General features: G+C 38.4%; 1 protein-coding gene and 1 long non-coding RNA gene across 2 annotated transcripts in view; one reads left to right on the top strand and one right to left on the bottom strand.

Annotated features, from left to right (window-relative positions):
* LOC116695732 (uncharacterized) overlaps positions 1-11,769 on the top strand; it is a 12,919-nt gene extending 1,150 nt beyond the window's left edge. The window contains exons 2-3 of the long non-coding RNA XR_004333543.1: positions 217-219; positions 11,674-11,769. This is a non-coding gene — a long non-coding RNA (uncharacterized LOC116695732). The remainder of the gene's footprint in view (positions 1-216; positions 220-11,673) is intronic.
* Positions 1-12,325, bottom strand: part of rabgap1l (RAB GTPase activating protein 1-like) — a 121,299-nt gene that overhangs the window by 42,297 nt on the left and 66,677 nt on the right. Inside the window, 1 exon segment of the mRNA XM_032526143.1 lies at positions 5,408-5,521. Coding sequence (XP_032382034.1) covers positions 5,408-5,521 — 114 coding nt within the window.

Raw genomic sequence — 12,325 nt, 5'->3', positions numbered from 1 at the left:
TAACATGTGCAGATATATAGAACAGTAAATACCTGTGCTTGAGTCATCACAAAAAAATGTTTCTTGTGACTACGTGGTATGGTAATATTTTAGTAGGCTCAGGAATTCAGACTTCCTTTTAAGAGTCAGAACAAGTCATCTCTACACCATTTGATCTTGAGTGCTTACTGCCTTGTTGATCTAGAGCATCAGCACATATAGGACATTTCCTAAGAGACAGTTTCTTTCTAATAGCAGCCTTTTTTCAGAGGAATTTACCTGGGGACTGTCTCTCTCATGCTTTGGTTTTTCTCTTTGTCGTTGTCAACTTGTCTCTTCTCTCACTTGTTTGTTCTCTCTGAGGCATCTATTAAGTAAATGCTGAACTAAGTTCCTGTATCTAATAACATAACACCAAAATTACATTAAATAAATTGCTGATCCCAGCTGCCTGTTTTCTCTATAAGTTTATTTTTACGGACGACCCCTTTCACATTGTCATTTTAAACTTTGTTATCAAAAAAATTGATTATATAAAATCAGATGCCTATACTTACTGTAATGGCACCAATTAAACATTCACTCCCCACTGACTAGCTGCCATTGATAAACCAAGCGTAGCCTGGGGTAAGAAGGCTAAATCCATTGCCACTGTTAAAGCCTGATTGATTTTAAACAGTAGAGCAAAGAAACTTTAGTCATGCCACACCAAAAATGGCTTCACCCTGGCCTGTTATATAAGACTCCTGGCTGTTTGTCATTAAAATAGGGAAGACCAACAAAGGAGACTAACCTTCAGATGACCGTTCGGGAGAGGTGCTGTCACAAAATGTTTAATAGTGGGCACAACCCACCAATCATGCTAATGAGCAAACCGATTTCTGACTTTTCACAGTGTAAACAAGAATCCAGGGACAGGCACAAGTGTATGAAACCATTTGACCTACACTTTTTAATGAGGAAGGAGAAGGCCACATCACACAGCTTCAACTCTTATCGTACATTACCTCTGAACAGTAAATTGTTGTTGAAAGGCATCAGAGGTAAGTGGGGCAGCATACAGGGCAGGTAAACTACCTGACCTGACTTCTACATATAAGCTTGTGGGCAAAACCAGATGAACCACAGCTCAAAAGGTTTGGTTTTAACATCATCTTTACATATTGTGTTTAGTTCCACCCTTACCCAGAGTTGAAATGATTTAACTAGTAACGGTTCAATATCTTTCTTCCCAATATCTTTTCGCAGAAAGCTCAGGTTTTGATGGACAAATCAACTTCAACAGCAGTCAAACCTCTGCACATTGGGTGAATAGATTCTTTCCCTCTTTCCATGCTCAAAAAATGAGTGTGGACATCCAGAGCTATACTGCCGATCTGTATAGCTAATTTTGGGTTTGATGCGGAGGTAATGGAGGAGTCTTGTGGAGCTGTCTGGAGTGTAATCTACAAGCTGACATGCTTGATGGAGTGTGGCATTCACATGTCCCCAACTCAGCTGGGAGAAGTGCATGCTGACAGATGGATGGGGGAGGTTCTGGTGGGTGAAACCTAAATTTGTTAGCCTGAGCAGATAATAGACTCAAAGGGGTGGATTATTACAATTTGTATGCCTAGTTTCTCATAACCAACAAGGTTAACACAGGGAAAACACAGGTTTCATATTTGTCTGTGTATAACTTTGGAGAAAATGTTTTAGCCAGTGGAACTATTAATGATCATTTGCACAGTAAAAGTCCAAAATAAGTGCAAAATAACAAATATGGGAACACTTTACTCCAGAGAAGTGCTTCACAAATCTATTTATAGACATGGAAACTAGCTGAAAGGGATATTATGTCAGTGGTATAGGAAAGCTAAGATGACATTATCATTGCAATATTACTGGAAAAACAGGGCAAAAATGTAAGAGGTCATTAAGACTTCAGTTGAAATATTGTAGTGCAAAAATTGTGTATGCTTTTGCACAGAGATGGGAAGTAACAAAGTACAAATACTTTGTTACTGCACTAAAGTAGATTTTTCTGATATTTTTACTTTTTTTTGTGGCGACTTTTTACTTTTACTCCTTACATTTTAACACGAATATCAGTACTTTCTACTCCTTACATTTAAAAAGAAAATTGGGTCGTAACTTTAGTTTTGTCGGAGAATAGCGCAGACTCGCGCCTCACACAGCGAGCGGCGCGCGCGTCACACAGAGAAGAAATCTTTGCCCATTCTTCCTTACAAAAGTCTTCCAGTTCTTTGAGATTGTCACGCACTGCTCGTTTAAGGTCTATCCATAGATTTTCAATTATGTTGAGGTCAGGAGATTGTGAAGGCCATTTTAAATACTTAAAAAAAAACATATGTCCGTCTATAACATAAATGCAGATTATAGGCAAACTAAACAATTCCTTCTAATGCTGCAACCTGGAGCCTACCATCTCATGCCCTCTCGCCATGCTGATAAGCAACTGTATTTGCAGCAATGTCCCAGTGAATTGTGAAAACAATATAGAATATAAATATAAAAAGGAATCTTGGAAAGAGTGTAACATGTTTATTTTTGTATTCTTGCTCGTGTGTGCAGATCCTTGTTATCCCTCCCAGCCAGGCTAGGTCACCGGGACATGAACTTGTATCTTGAATAATGTGTGCATTGATAGGGATACACAACATTAGCCTGGTGGATGAGGCGTTATCATGTTTGCTTTCCCCCCCAGCTTTGTGCAAGTTTTGTTTCCATGGAAATACCACAGATATTCTCTTTATCCATTTATCTGAGATTTACAGACCAGTTGGGAGGATAGTACTCCACTGTCTGAGTCTTGAGTGTCTTGAGCAAGACAGTCAACCGCTGACTGCTCCAGCAGGCTTTCTGAGTGACCACCGGTATATGTCTAAGGTTACACAGGTTAGCTGGAAGTGTGACTAAGGGGAGCATTAAAAGAATGTATTTTCACTGAAAAAGAGCACAGAGCTCAGGTGACCTTCTCTGGAAAAAGGTTAGAAAATATAAACACTCAAGGCTTATTACCGAGTAGCATATGGAGATGAATATAAACTTTCTGGATTCTCGGTGGCTGTACACCACTCATGCCTCAAGATCCAACCAACCTTATCAGCAGCAGATCTACATGGATTTGCATACAAATGAAGACTGGCTCGCCACTGACCTAGTTGGGTCCAGACTGGAGGCTAACCCTTCCTGACAGGTTCTCCCAGAGCGCTGACCGGCCTGCTCTACTTCTGCTTCTTCATCATCTAAAACTACCTTTGATTTTGATGAATGAACAAAACACTTCTGTGATATCCATATTTGTGTCCTTTCATCTGATCTAGCTTTGTGCTCACAGGTTTCTGTTCAATACATAATTAAGGAACGCAAGCTTTTAGCGTCTAATTACTGTTTTAGTTAATTAGACATTATAGAAAGACAGTCCAATGACCAAAATATTCCTTTCCATCTCACTACTATATCACCATGTAATTTTTGCTTGTAGATTTTAAAAAACTGTTTTGGTATCTGAAGAATCCCTGGTAGTGTGCAGGCCTTTCTTTTTCCATAAACATTTTGGGATCATCACTTCTTGCTAATTAACAGCTAAATATGCTTCCATCTAAAATAGCTGATGGCATGTGCAGGTGCAAATGATCTGCGTGTTAACATACAGAATATCTACGTGGGCTGTGTCTGAAACCCCTCCCCATTCAAAGAAATAGCGGGCACTAAAAAAAGTAAAGTAGTGTTAAGTACACTACTTTTGGTCAACAATAATAGATCAATAATACATTACAGTCATGTGACACCTGAAAGGGATTTTTTTTCTGGGGATGCAATTTTTGAGAACTTCAGAATGCTGTTAATCTTGGTAAACTGTTAATATGAGTATCCATTTTAATTGGATATTTTGATTTCACATTTAGTTTTTTCTGTTCGTGATGGAGCTGTTGGATATAATGTGGGGGACAGCAAAGACATCTACGCATAATAAACTGTCTTGGTTAGGTTCACAGCTGCAGACAACCCAAGAGAAGGACAGTGACAGAGATTAATTCTGGCTGTAATACATTACAGTAGTACTGACCTTGGCTTTTGTCTGAATAAAATGTACCGTGTGTCTTCACAGATAATTACCTCAGGATGTGAGTCCACTGGGACCCTCTCCTTAGAGTGCTTATTTTCTCAATTATTTAAGTGGAAGAAATGCTCAACTGCATGTTTTTTATGGTACCAGGCTCGTGGCTGATTCACAAAAGGTCTGCATAAAAGATACTTTTATGTGAGTTTGTGTGGTAGGCTTGAAGTTTATTCATTATACCATGCATTTGATATTATGTATTGTTGGGTTTTAACTTATTGTTTCTCTTGTAAAGATACATCAAAAGTGGTCTACATGAGTCTACACGTATTTCAACTTAAGCTATCCAAATGAGCATCACTCTTTAAACTGGATTCCAGGATTTCTATAAAAAAATGGAGTGGACACACGTCCCTCACTCATAGCCTTAAATCTAATATACTTTGATGTGTGACCATGCTGGTGTTGTGCCCTTAATGTTTTCTCAGATATATTTGCCTTCCACCACTACAGAGAGCCTATAAATGTTAACAAGCAGTACAACATAATATTCTGTATTTGAATGAAAAACTGGCTGAATTTTTACGCAGTTTAAAGTCTTTAGGTAACCCAGCAAACTCAGGCTCCATCTCACAATATACTATTGGCTTCTAAATTTCATCAAATCTACTCATGATCAGCCTGACATTGCAATCTTGGGAAGATGTTGGTGAATTATTGAGAGTTGATAAAGTGTTGACTTTACTTCTGTCCCTAAAACTGTTCAAACCTAAATCAATTAAATTAGGAGAGTTACAATAGTACCATTAAATATTCTGCAACTGAACAGCTATTTCATACCTCAAATGAGACATTCAGAAACCCTTTTGGGTGGGTGAACATTTGAAGAAAATATCAATGCCCCTCCACTGAGTGGTGGGAATGTCTGGTAAGTCATGTGTAGGAAGGGTTCATGTTGATGTCTCAGTAAAGCAGGTACTGTCAGTCATGTATTGTAGATCCAACTTGAAATGCCAAACAAATTCCTACTGAGCTTTGCCAGATCACAAATAGCAAAAAAAAGGAAAAACTAATGGCAGGCTTCATAAGAAAATGCTAACATTTTACAAGGCCTAGCACACATTTCAGAATTAACTTCTAATCTCACAGCACTTGATTCTCAGCAGGAAAGTTTTCAAAAATGTTCAAACACAGCATGAAAGAGTGCGTATCAAGAGGTGCCTTCTGTCCCCAAATAACGTAAAGAAAGTGAGATAACACAGTACTGTATAATCCAATGCTGTTTTTATCCAATTCAAAATATCTGGATATTACTCTGCTGAGATTCCCGTCCACTCTCTCAATGTCATATCTCAGACTCACCTTGCAGATCTTGTACAATGAATCCTGTCCATCTCCGTCTGAGTCCTTGAAGTAGTCGTGTGCAGGGAAGGTGCGGTGGATGTCCCGGGTGATAACACCTTCCTGAGCCGAGTCCTGCAACACATATAGATCACACGCTTTAAACATGACAAAAAAGGGTTATTTAGATACACAATATGTTGAGTTTTCATGTCCTGTTCATGCGTGGAGGTTACATCCTTCCAATCCTGACTTATGCACTTCTACATGGATTCATGAAATGACAATGGCAAAGTCTCTAACATATCTTTTCTGTTTGTAATTGTTTATATACAGCAGAAGAAGGCAATGCATTCAACTGTATCAGTTTACAGCACACTGCTAAGTCACCATGTTTGTTTGTGTATTAGTGTTTGTCCCATCCATCCTGCATTAGCACTCCCCAGGCCTCAGTCTCTTAGTCTGTGCTGTCTAATCCACAGCAGCCACTGCAGCGTATACACACGCATGTACACTCTCTGCTTTTTCCCCCTCACTTTCCTTTCTCACACATATAAACACACACACACGCACATGCAGACACACACATGCACACGCACAGTGCAAACACAACCAGAGAGAAGACAGCACAGCATTCTCCAACAACTCACTGTAAACTGCAGATAAACCAACCTTGAGCCTGCCTAGCCTTGATGTGTGTTTGTGTGTATCAGAGAGAAAATGGGAAAGTGTGTGTGAGTGAGATATTTCATCTTTTTTGCTTCTTATCCTCCCCTTGTTTCCTGACAGTCGAGAGAAAAGGAGGGAATTTAGGAGCGTCTCACTGGGCGAAAAAGCAGTCTGCTGCATTTTGTGGAAACCGCTGCAGAATATCATGCTCATATGGTAAAAGGTCTTGGTCCTCATTGTCCCCATGTATTTGTGCAGGGTCCAGGATATTTTTCTACCCTAAACGATAAAAAGCCCAGCAATGCTCTTTGAATAGATTAAAGTGGCTCAAGCTAGCCAGGAGATTGATTGTATAACAAGAGTTCTTAAACAACTAAACTTGATCACTAAAGGAACACCCCAAAAGATATTTTTGGGGTGTCTTGGCAGCTTCTTGCCAGAGACCTTTATTGCATGTCACCTACCAATTTCTCCATGTATCATATCTGTCACTACTATTGTTTTAAAAAAAGCCCCCAAAATAAAAATCTTTACAGAAAGGATATATATCTTTTTTTCCTCAAAGGCGGACAAGTACTTCATTAAAAAGAAGACCTTTCTAAATAACTTACAGACACATTTACAGCTCTGTTCCTATCTTTGTATGGCTTTCCACTGACACAGCTTCGAGGTTTGGTTGATTTTAGAACTGCAAAGATAAGAGGATTAATCAATTGGTCGATTGATGAAAGCCCAAATTATCAGATCCCAACTTCGCAAATGTCAAAATTAGCTGGTTTTCTCAGTATTCTAATACTATACTAAACTCAATATATTTAGGTTTTGGAATGTTGGTCAAACAAAATGAGTTTATTTAGAAGTCACCTGGGGCTTAGCAAAACTGAGTGGATATTGTTTGGATTTTTTTATGATCCAAGCATAATTCAATTCATCTAAAACGGTCTGTGTAGATAAATTGATAGACAAAATAATTGCTAGTTGCAGATCTTATTGTTTTTGTACTCACAGTATGTACAGTAAACATGAAAGGGAGAGTGATAGATGTGAACTAGGGATTTTGCAGTTCCTTAAAACCACAAGTAAAGTATTGCCCAATGCTTGTTTTTATTACATATTGTGTGCTACATACAGTACTTCAACTGTTGATTGATGTTATATGGTCATTTTTGTAACTGATGTTTATTTTTTTTTTTATTTATGTTGATCAACTTTATTTTATTTCTGTTTGTGAATTAATCAGGAAGAAAAATGTAGTAAAATTTAAAATCTCAAAAAAGAAATCATGCCATAAAAAAAGCTTATGACAGAATATCAACTGCTATTAATATTTGCCTGTCACCAGCTTCTTGTCAAAATTCAACTAAGTGATCAAAAACAAGTATGACCACCGCATTTCCTTTATCACTACTCTACCATATTTTGATATTACAGTCAACAATTAGCTACATATAAATCCTTGTTTAACATGTTGCCAATATCCTACAATACAGTCCTTGTACAGTGCACACACGCACACGCACAAACACAACACACACACACACACACACACACACACACACACACACACACACACACACAAAATGCTGGCACAACTGCGTGTAATGCTTTAAAGAGATTTTTAGTGTGGAGGCGGTGTGTCGTTCTGTGCATTATGTGTCAGAAGTGGAACTAACAGTTTTACATTGTGGTCCTGCTGTGACACACAACACAAAAACTAATGCAGCTCTTCAGGAATGAAGGTAGCACCGTGTGAGAGAGGTTGTCTTCACATGACAGCAAAATAAATGTTGCGGTTTTATTGTTCAATAAACAGAACAGAAAAGCTTGGTAAGTTACATTTCAAATGTTTTTAAATCACATTTTAATTTAAAAGTTGGAACATAGGATATATCTAGATACATTGTTTCCTCTGTTGAAGAAGTATTTTTCCAAGACAATAGATGCTAACTAGGGTCACTAAGTCAATGAATCAATAGGTTGATCAGCAGAAAATTAATCGGCAGCTATTTTGATTTTTGCTGATTTGCTTTGTCTCATGTGCTTGTAAACTGGCTATCTTAACAAGCAATTTGAGGACATCTCACCGGGCTTTAGTAAATTTTGATGTTCATTTTTTTTTTAAACATTTAAGAGACCAAATGATTAATCAATAAATTAAATAATTGTCAGTTGCAGCCCTACTTGTATAAACCAACACTGTACATATTCCTCCTCCATATAGATGTTTTCATCTAAAAGAGAATAGAGCGTAGAGGACATCCAGACAAGAACAGTTTAATTGATTACTATTCCACTATTATACAGGTAAAAACATAACTTTTAAAATAATTATACACTAGTAATTAATGTTTTGTTTACTATGAGTTAGCCCATCAATAACACATTTATGAAACTGTAATTACCATGGCAACATCAGCAATGACCAGCAAGAATCTGGTAGACAGTGAAAGTTGTAAACACTTTGATTTAATAAACCAAGCATGCCTTGATTAATCATCAGCGTCATTTCTCAAAAAACACCACGAGGATAAGGACAAACAAAATGAGGAGCGGACGTCCTCTAATCTGCCTAATCTTCTTCCTTCCTCATCTTGAATCCTTTCTTCCTATTTTCTTCAATTTCTCCACTGAATACTTACTCAATTCAATTCTTTACTCCCCTCTCCTTAATTCCTCTTCTCTCTTTTTCAACTTTTATATTCACCCCTTTTTCCGCTTCATCTCTTACTGTACCGTTTCCTTCTCTTCCCTCTTATATATTTTCCTAAACTCTTTCATCAATTACTCTTTTTTCTAATTAATTTCCTTACCACCTCTACTTATACATCCATGTGTCATCCTAAATATTTTCCTCTCAAAAGAATGCCTTTTTTATTTGTAACACCAAACTTTTTTAAGAGTTCCGCTAAGATGAGAGAAAACCCCATACTGTAAATAAAGAGATATGCGTGTATATTGTGTGTAGTGTTCACTAGGTGTAGTGCTATGTACCAGTTTTAAGGATGATCATATAAAAAATGTAGGGGTTAAATTTAGTAATTAAGATTATATTGCTAACAGGCAATATAAAAGGGGCAAATCCAGATGTCCACCCTTCCCGCCATGGCTTGCACACATCCAACATCATAAATGCTTGAATATACTACAAAATGGACATGTACACAGACAGCTCGGTCCCCACTGAGGCATAGTTTGTCTGTTTAGACTATCCACTTTGCGCATGTTGCACACAGTATATAGTGCTACTACTTGTAGAGGAGTGGTAAGGAGACGTTCGCACAGAGCCTAAGCGTATACAATGAAATGACAACAATTATGTCACGCGGGCCCCGGCGGACCCTCGCGCGCATCCTCGCGGATAGTATCATTTCGGCTTAAGGCACCAGATCATTATCCTCCGAAACAGAGGAGAGAGCTGGATGATGTCATTGAGTGTGGCACAGCTAGAAGCAGTGTGTTCAGCATCATCACACTACCCCTATCAGCACTGTGTTTGTTCAATTTCCAGACAGAGGAAAGAGAAGGACATAGGATCTGTGGCTGTGATAAGACCATGGTAAGAGAGGCAGCATCATATCTGTAGAGAACACAAGGCTATTCTTGACTGCAGGTAATCCGTTTAGTTTTCATGTTGTTTTTTCAGTTGCTGAAAAAAGTGGATGGTCGTTTGGGGTGTGATTATTTAAACAAGTGGTAACAGGAAGGATTGCTGGATCCTGCCTGATTGGCAAAACCACAACATGCAAATTTCACTAAGCTGCTCCACAGGAGTGAGCAGAAAATCCTATAGAGCCTTTTAGACTGTGAAACCTGTGGAAATCAAACTAAATACAACACATAATAAATAACACATATTCTTTAGTCAGCATGCATGCACACAAATGTACACTGATGAATGAATTAAAGCAAAAATGTCAGTGCAAAAAACACACAATGAACATTTACTGACCTACTTACACTCCCCCTTTCACCTGGTAACAAATAAGCAAGAATGTTACATAGTCAGCATAGTCTCTCTCAGCATAAAAATAAGCATAAGTATAGGCTGGGGGATTCCATCAACACCGTCCACCATCAGTCTGAATCAAACATACTGTGAATTTGTCGGTGTGTTTATTCTGTGGTATTGTGTGTACTATGTACCCGTCAGTTTTAACTGACTGTAGGCGGAAAACAACAAAAAAGGAGATGAAATAGGGAGAGCAGGAGAAGCAAAGAGTGAGCAAACGAGAGAGTGACAGAAATACAGAGACAAGACATTTTTTAAAACATATCAGGGAATGAGAGAAAGACACTGAGACATAAGGTAAGAAATAGAGAGAAAAAAGAGAAAAGAGTGAGAGCTATGTACAAAGAAGGGAAGGAGCGGCTTCCTCTAATTGTAGCCAAGGGGGCTTGTTGGGCAGACAGTCCATTACTCAGACCTCACCAACAGGCAACCTACTGAACACACGCAGCTAAAAATAAAAACTGCTGATGTGTCCAAACTTGCACTTCACCTCCACATCCCTATACATTCAACAGCAATTCATTTAACCACACCGGCCCAACTAGTGAAAGCTGCCACAGGTTCACAGAGTCAAAAGGTTTTCTGAAGAAGTTCTGCTAAGTTCAGTCCTGAAAGAGAAAATAAACCCATATACTAAGAACTTTCCCCTGGGTGCTCTCAGAGTTATCTATAAGGTCTTTCCCAATTAATTTTCTATGGAGCAGTTTCAGACTTTGTACTTGATGACATCACAAATTTGAGTTTTAGCACATGGATTTGAGAGAGAATTGTTCACGTTTACTAATATTTTTGGACTGTAGACCACTAACTATAAATTGAGGCACCTCTATATATGTGTGTGTGTGTGTGTGTGTGTGTGTGTGTGTGTGTGTGTCTGTTGTCTTTAAAATATCTCAAGAAGATCCAATCTACACAGAAGAAGGCAGCCACCTGTGTGAAGCTGCGGGGGCGGGGCTTCATAGCTTCAAGGCTCTCAGTCAAGCATGTGTTCGCAGTAGGCTACAAGTGTGGTGCCAAAAATTCATCATCCACCAAAAACTGATAGCGGTCTACCCTACATGTAAATGATGAATTGAATCGTACACAAACACACAAAAATTCACTAGGCCCTTTACATATGCCACATGGTAAAACCACCTGTAACCGCACTGTACAAGGACTGTATTCAAATGTTTACTTAAAGGGGAAGTATGCCCTTTTTTTAGCTTAATTTACCTTAACTGAACAGCTTTGGAGTCATTGGAATAGTTATATGACTTTGAGTTGAATGGTTGTAGTCTTGCTCCCCCTTAGCACTTTTGAGTGGAAAAACCACCCTTGCAACTTTTGGCCAGCGAGTTGCCGGATTCAGCGTCAGGAAGTACTGCGTGAGATCAGGTCTCGTGATGTAACAAATAGCTTCACTGCACTGCACTGTTCTCTTAATATATCCATGCACTGCACACATACGCCCATTCAGGAACCGGCTAAGGTAGCAATGGAGTTTTTCCAAGTTTTTCCACACTATCGTCACGGCTGAGCCGGCAAAAAAACAAACAACAGAAACTTAGGAAAGCATTGTTGGATGAACAGAGAAAGAGAAAACACCAGACTGACCAAGTAAACACAGGAGCTGCCAAATATCTATTCCAAAGCTGTAGAGGGGCTCTCTAGAGAAACCTGCAAGCAAAAAGCGAAGAAATTACCAAAACTGCATAGCGCCCCCTTTAAAGTGAAAAGAGAGGCATTACGAGCATAATGTACTAATGTACTAATTTTCTGAACATCTGTTCAAGGTGATTTCAACTCTACTATAATGCTGGATAGTTTAACTAATAAAAAAACATTATATATTTTGTGAGTAGAATCTGAATCTGAAAAAAACATTCTCTGTCAGGTTAATGTAGTAGTATAATGTTTTCCTCTGAAGTAGAAATTCAAAGTAAGTCAGAAGTATACTGTTAAGTTGCATATTAATTGATTATGTTATTTTGGGGTACATTGGTTCTTGAGACAGCTGCAAGCAGCAATACCGCAGAACGGGCACTGCAGTAGTAGAAAATACCACATAGGAATTGAAAATGGGCGTAGTTCCCCTTTAAGTTTCAGTTTATTTGTACTGCATAGCACTTTTTCCATACAAATGCAGTTTAAAGTATGTTTCAGAAGAAAAAAGGCTAACGGCAGCATAAATAGTACTGAAACTCAAATTAGACGATTGACAGGAAATAGTCAATAATTTTGATAATTGAGTAATTGTTTATTGTCATTTATCAAGGAAA

Source organism: Etheostoma spectabile, chromosome 9, assembly GCF_008692095.1.
Source record: "Etheostoma spectabile isolate EspeVRDwgs_2016 chromosome 9, UIUC_Espe_1.0, whole genome shotgun sequence".
NCBI lineage: Eukaryota > Metazoa > Chordata > Actinopteri > Perciformes > Percidae > Etheostoma > Etheostoma spectabile.
Note: the sequence above shows the minus strand (reverse complement) of the source record. Positions and strands in the feature narration are given on the sequence as shown.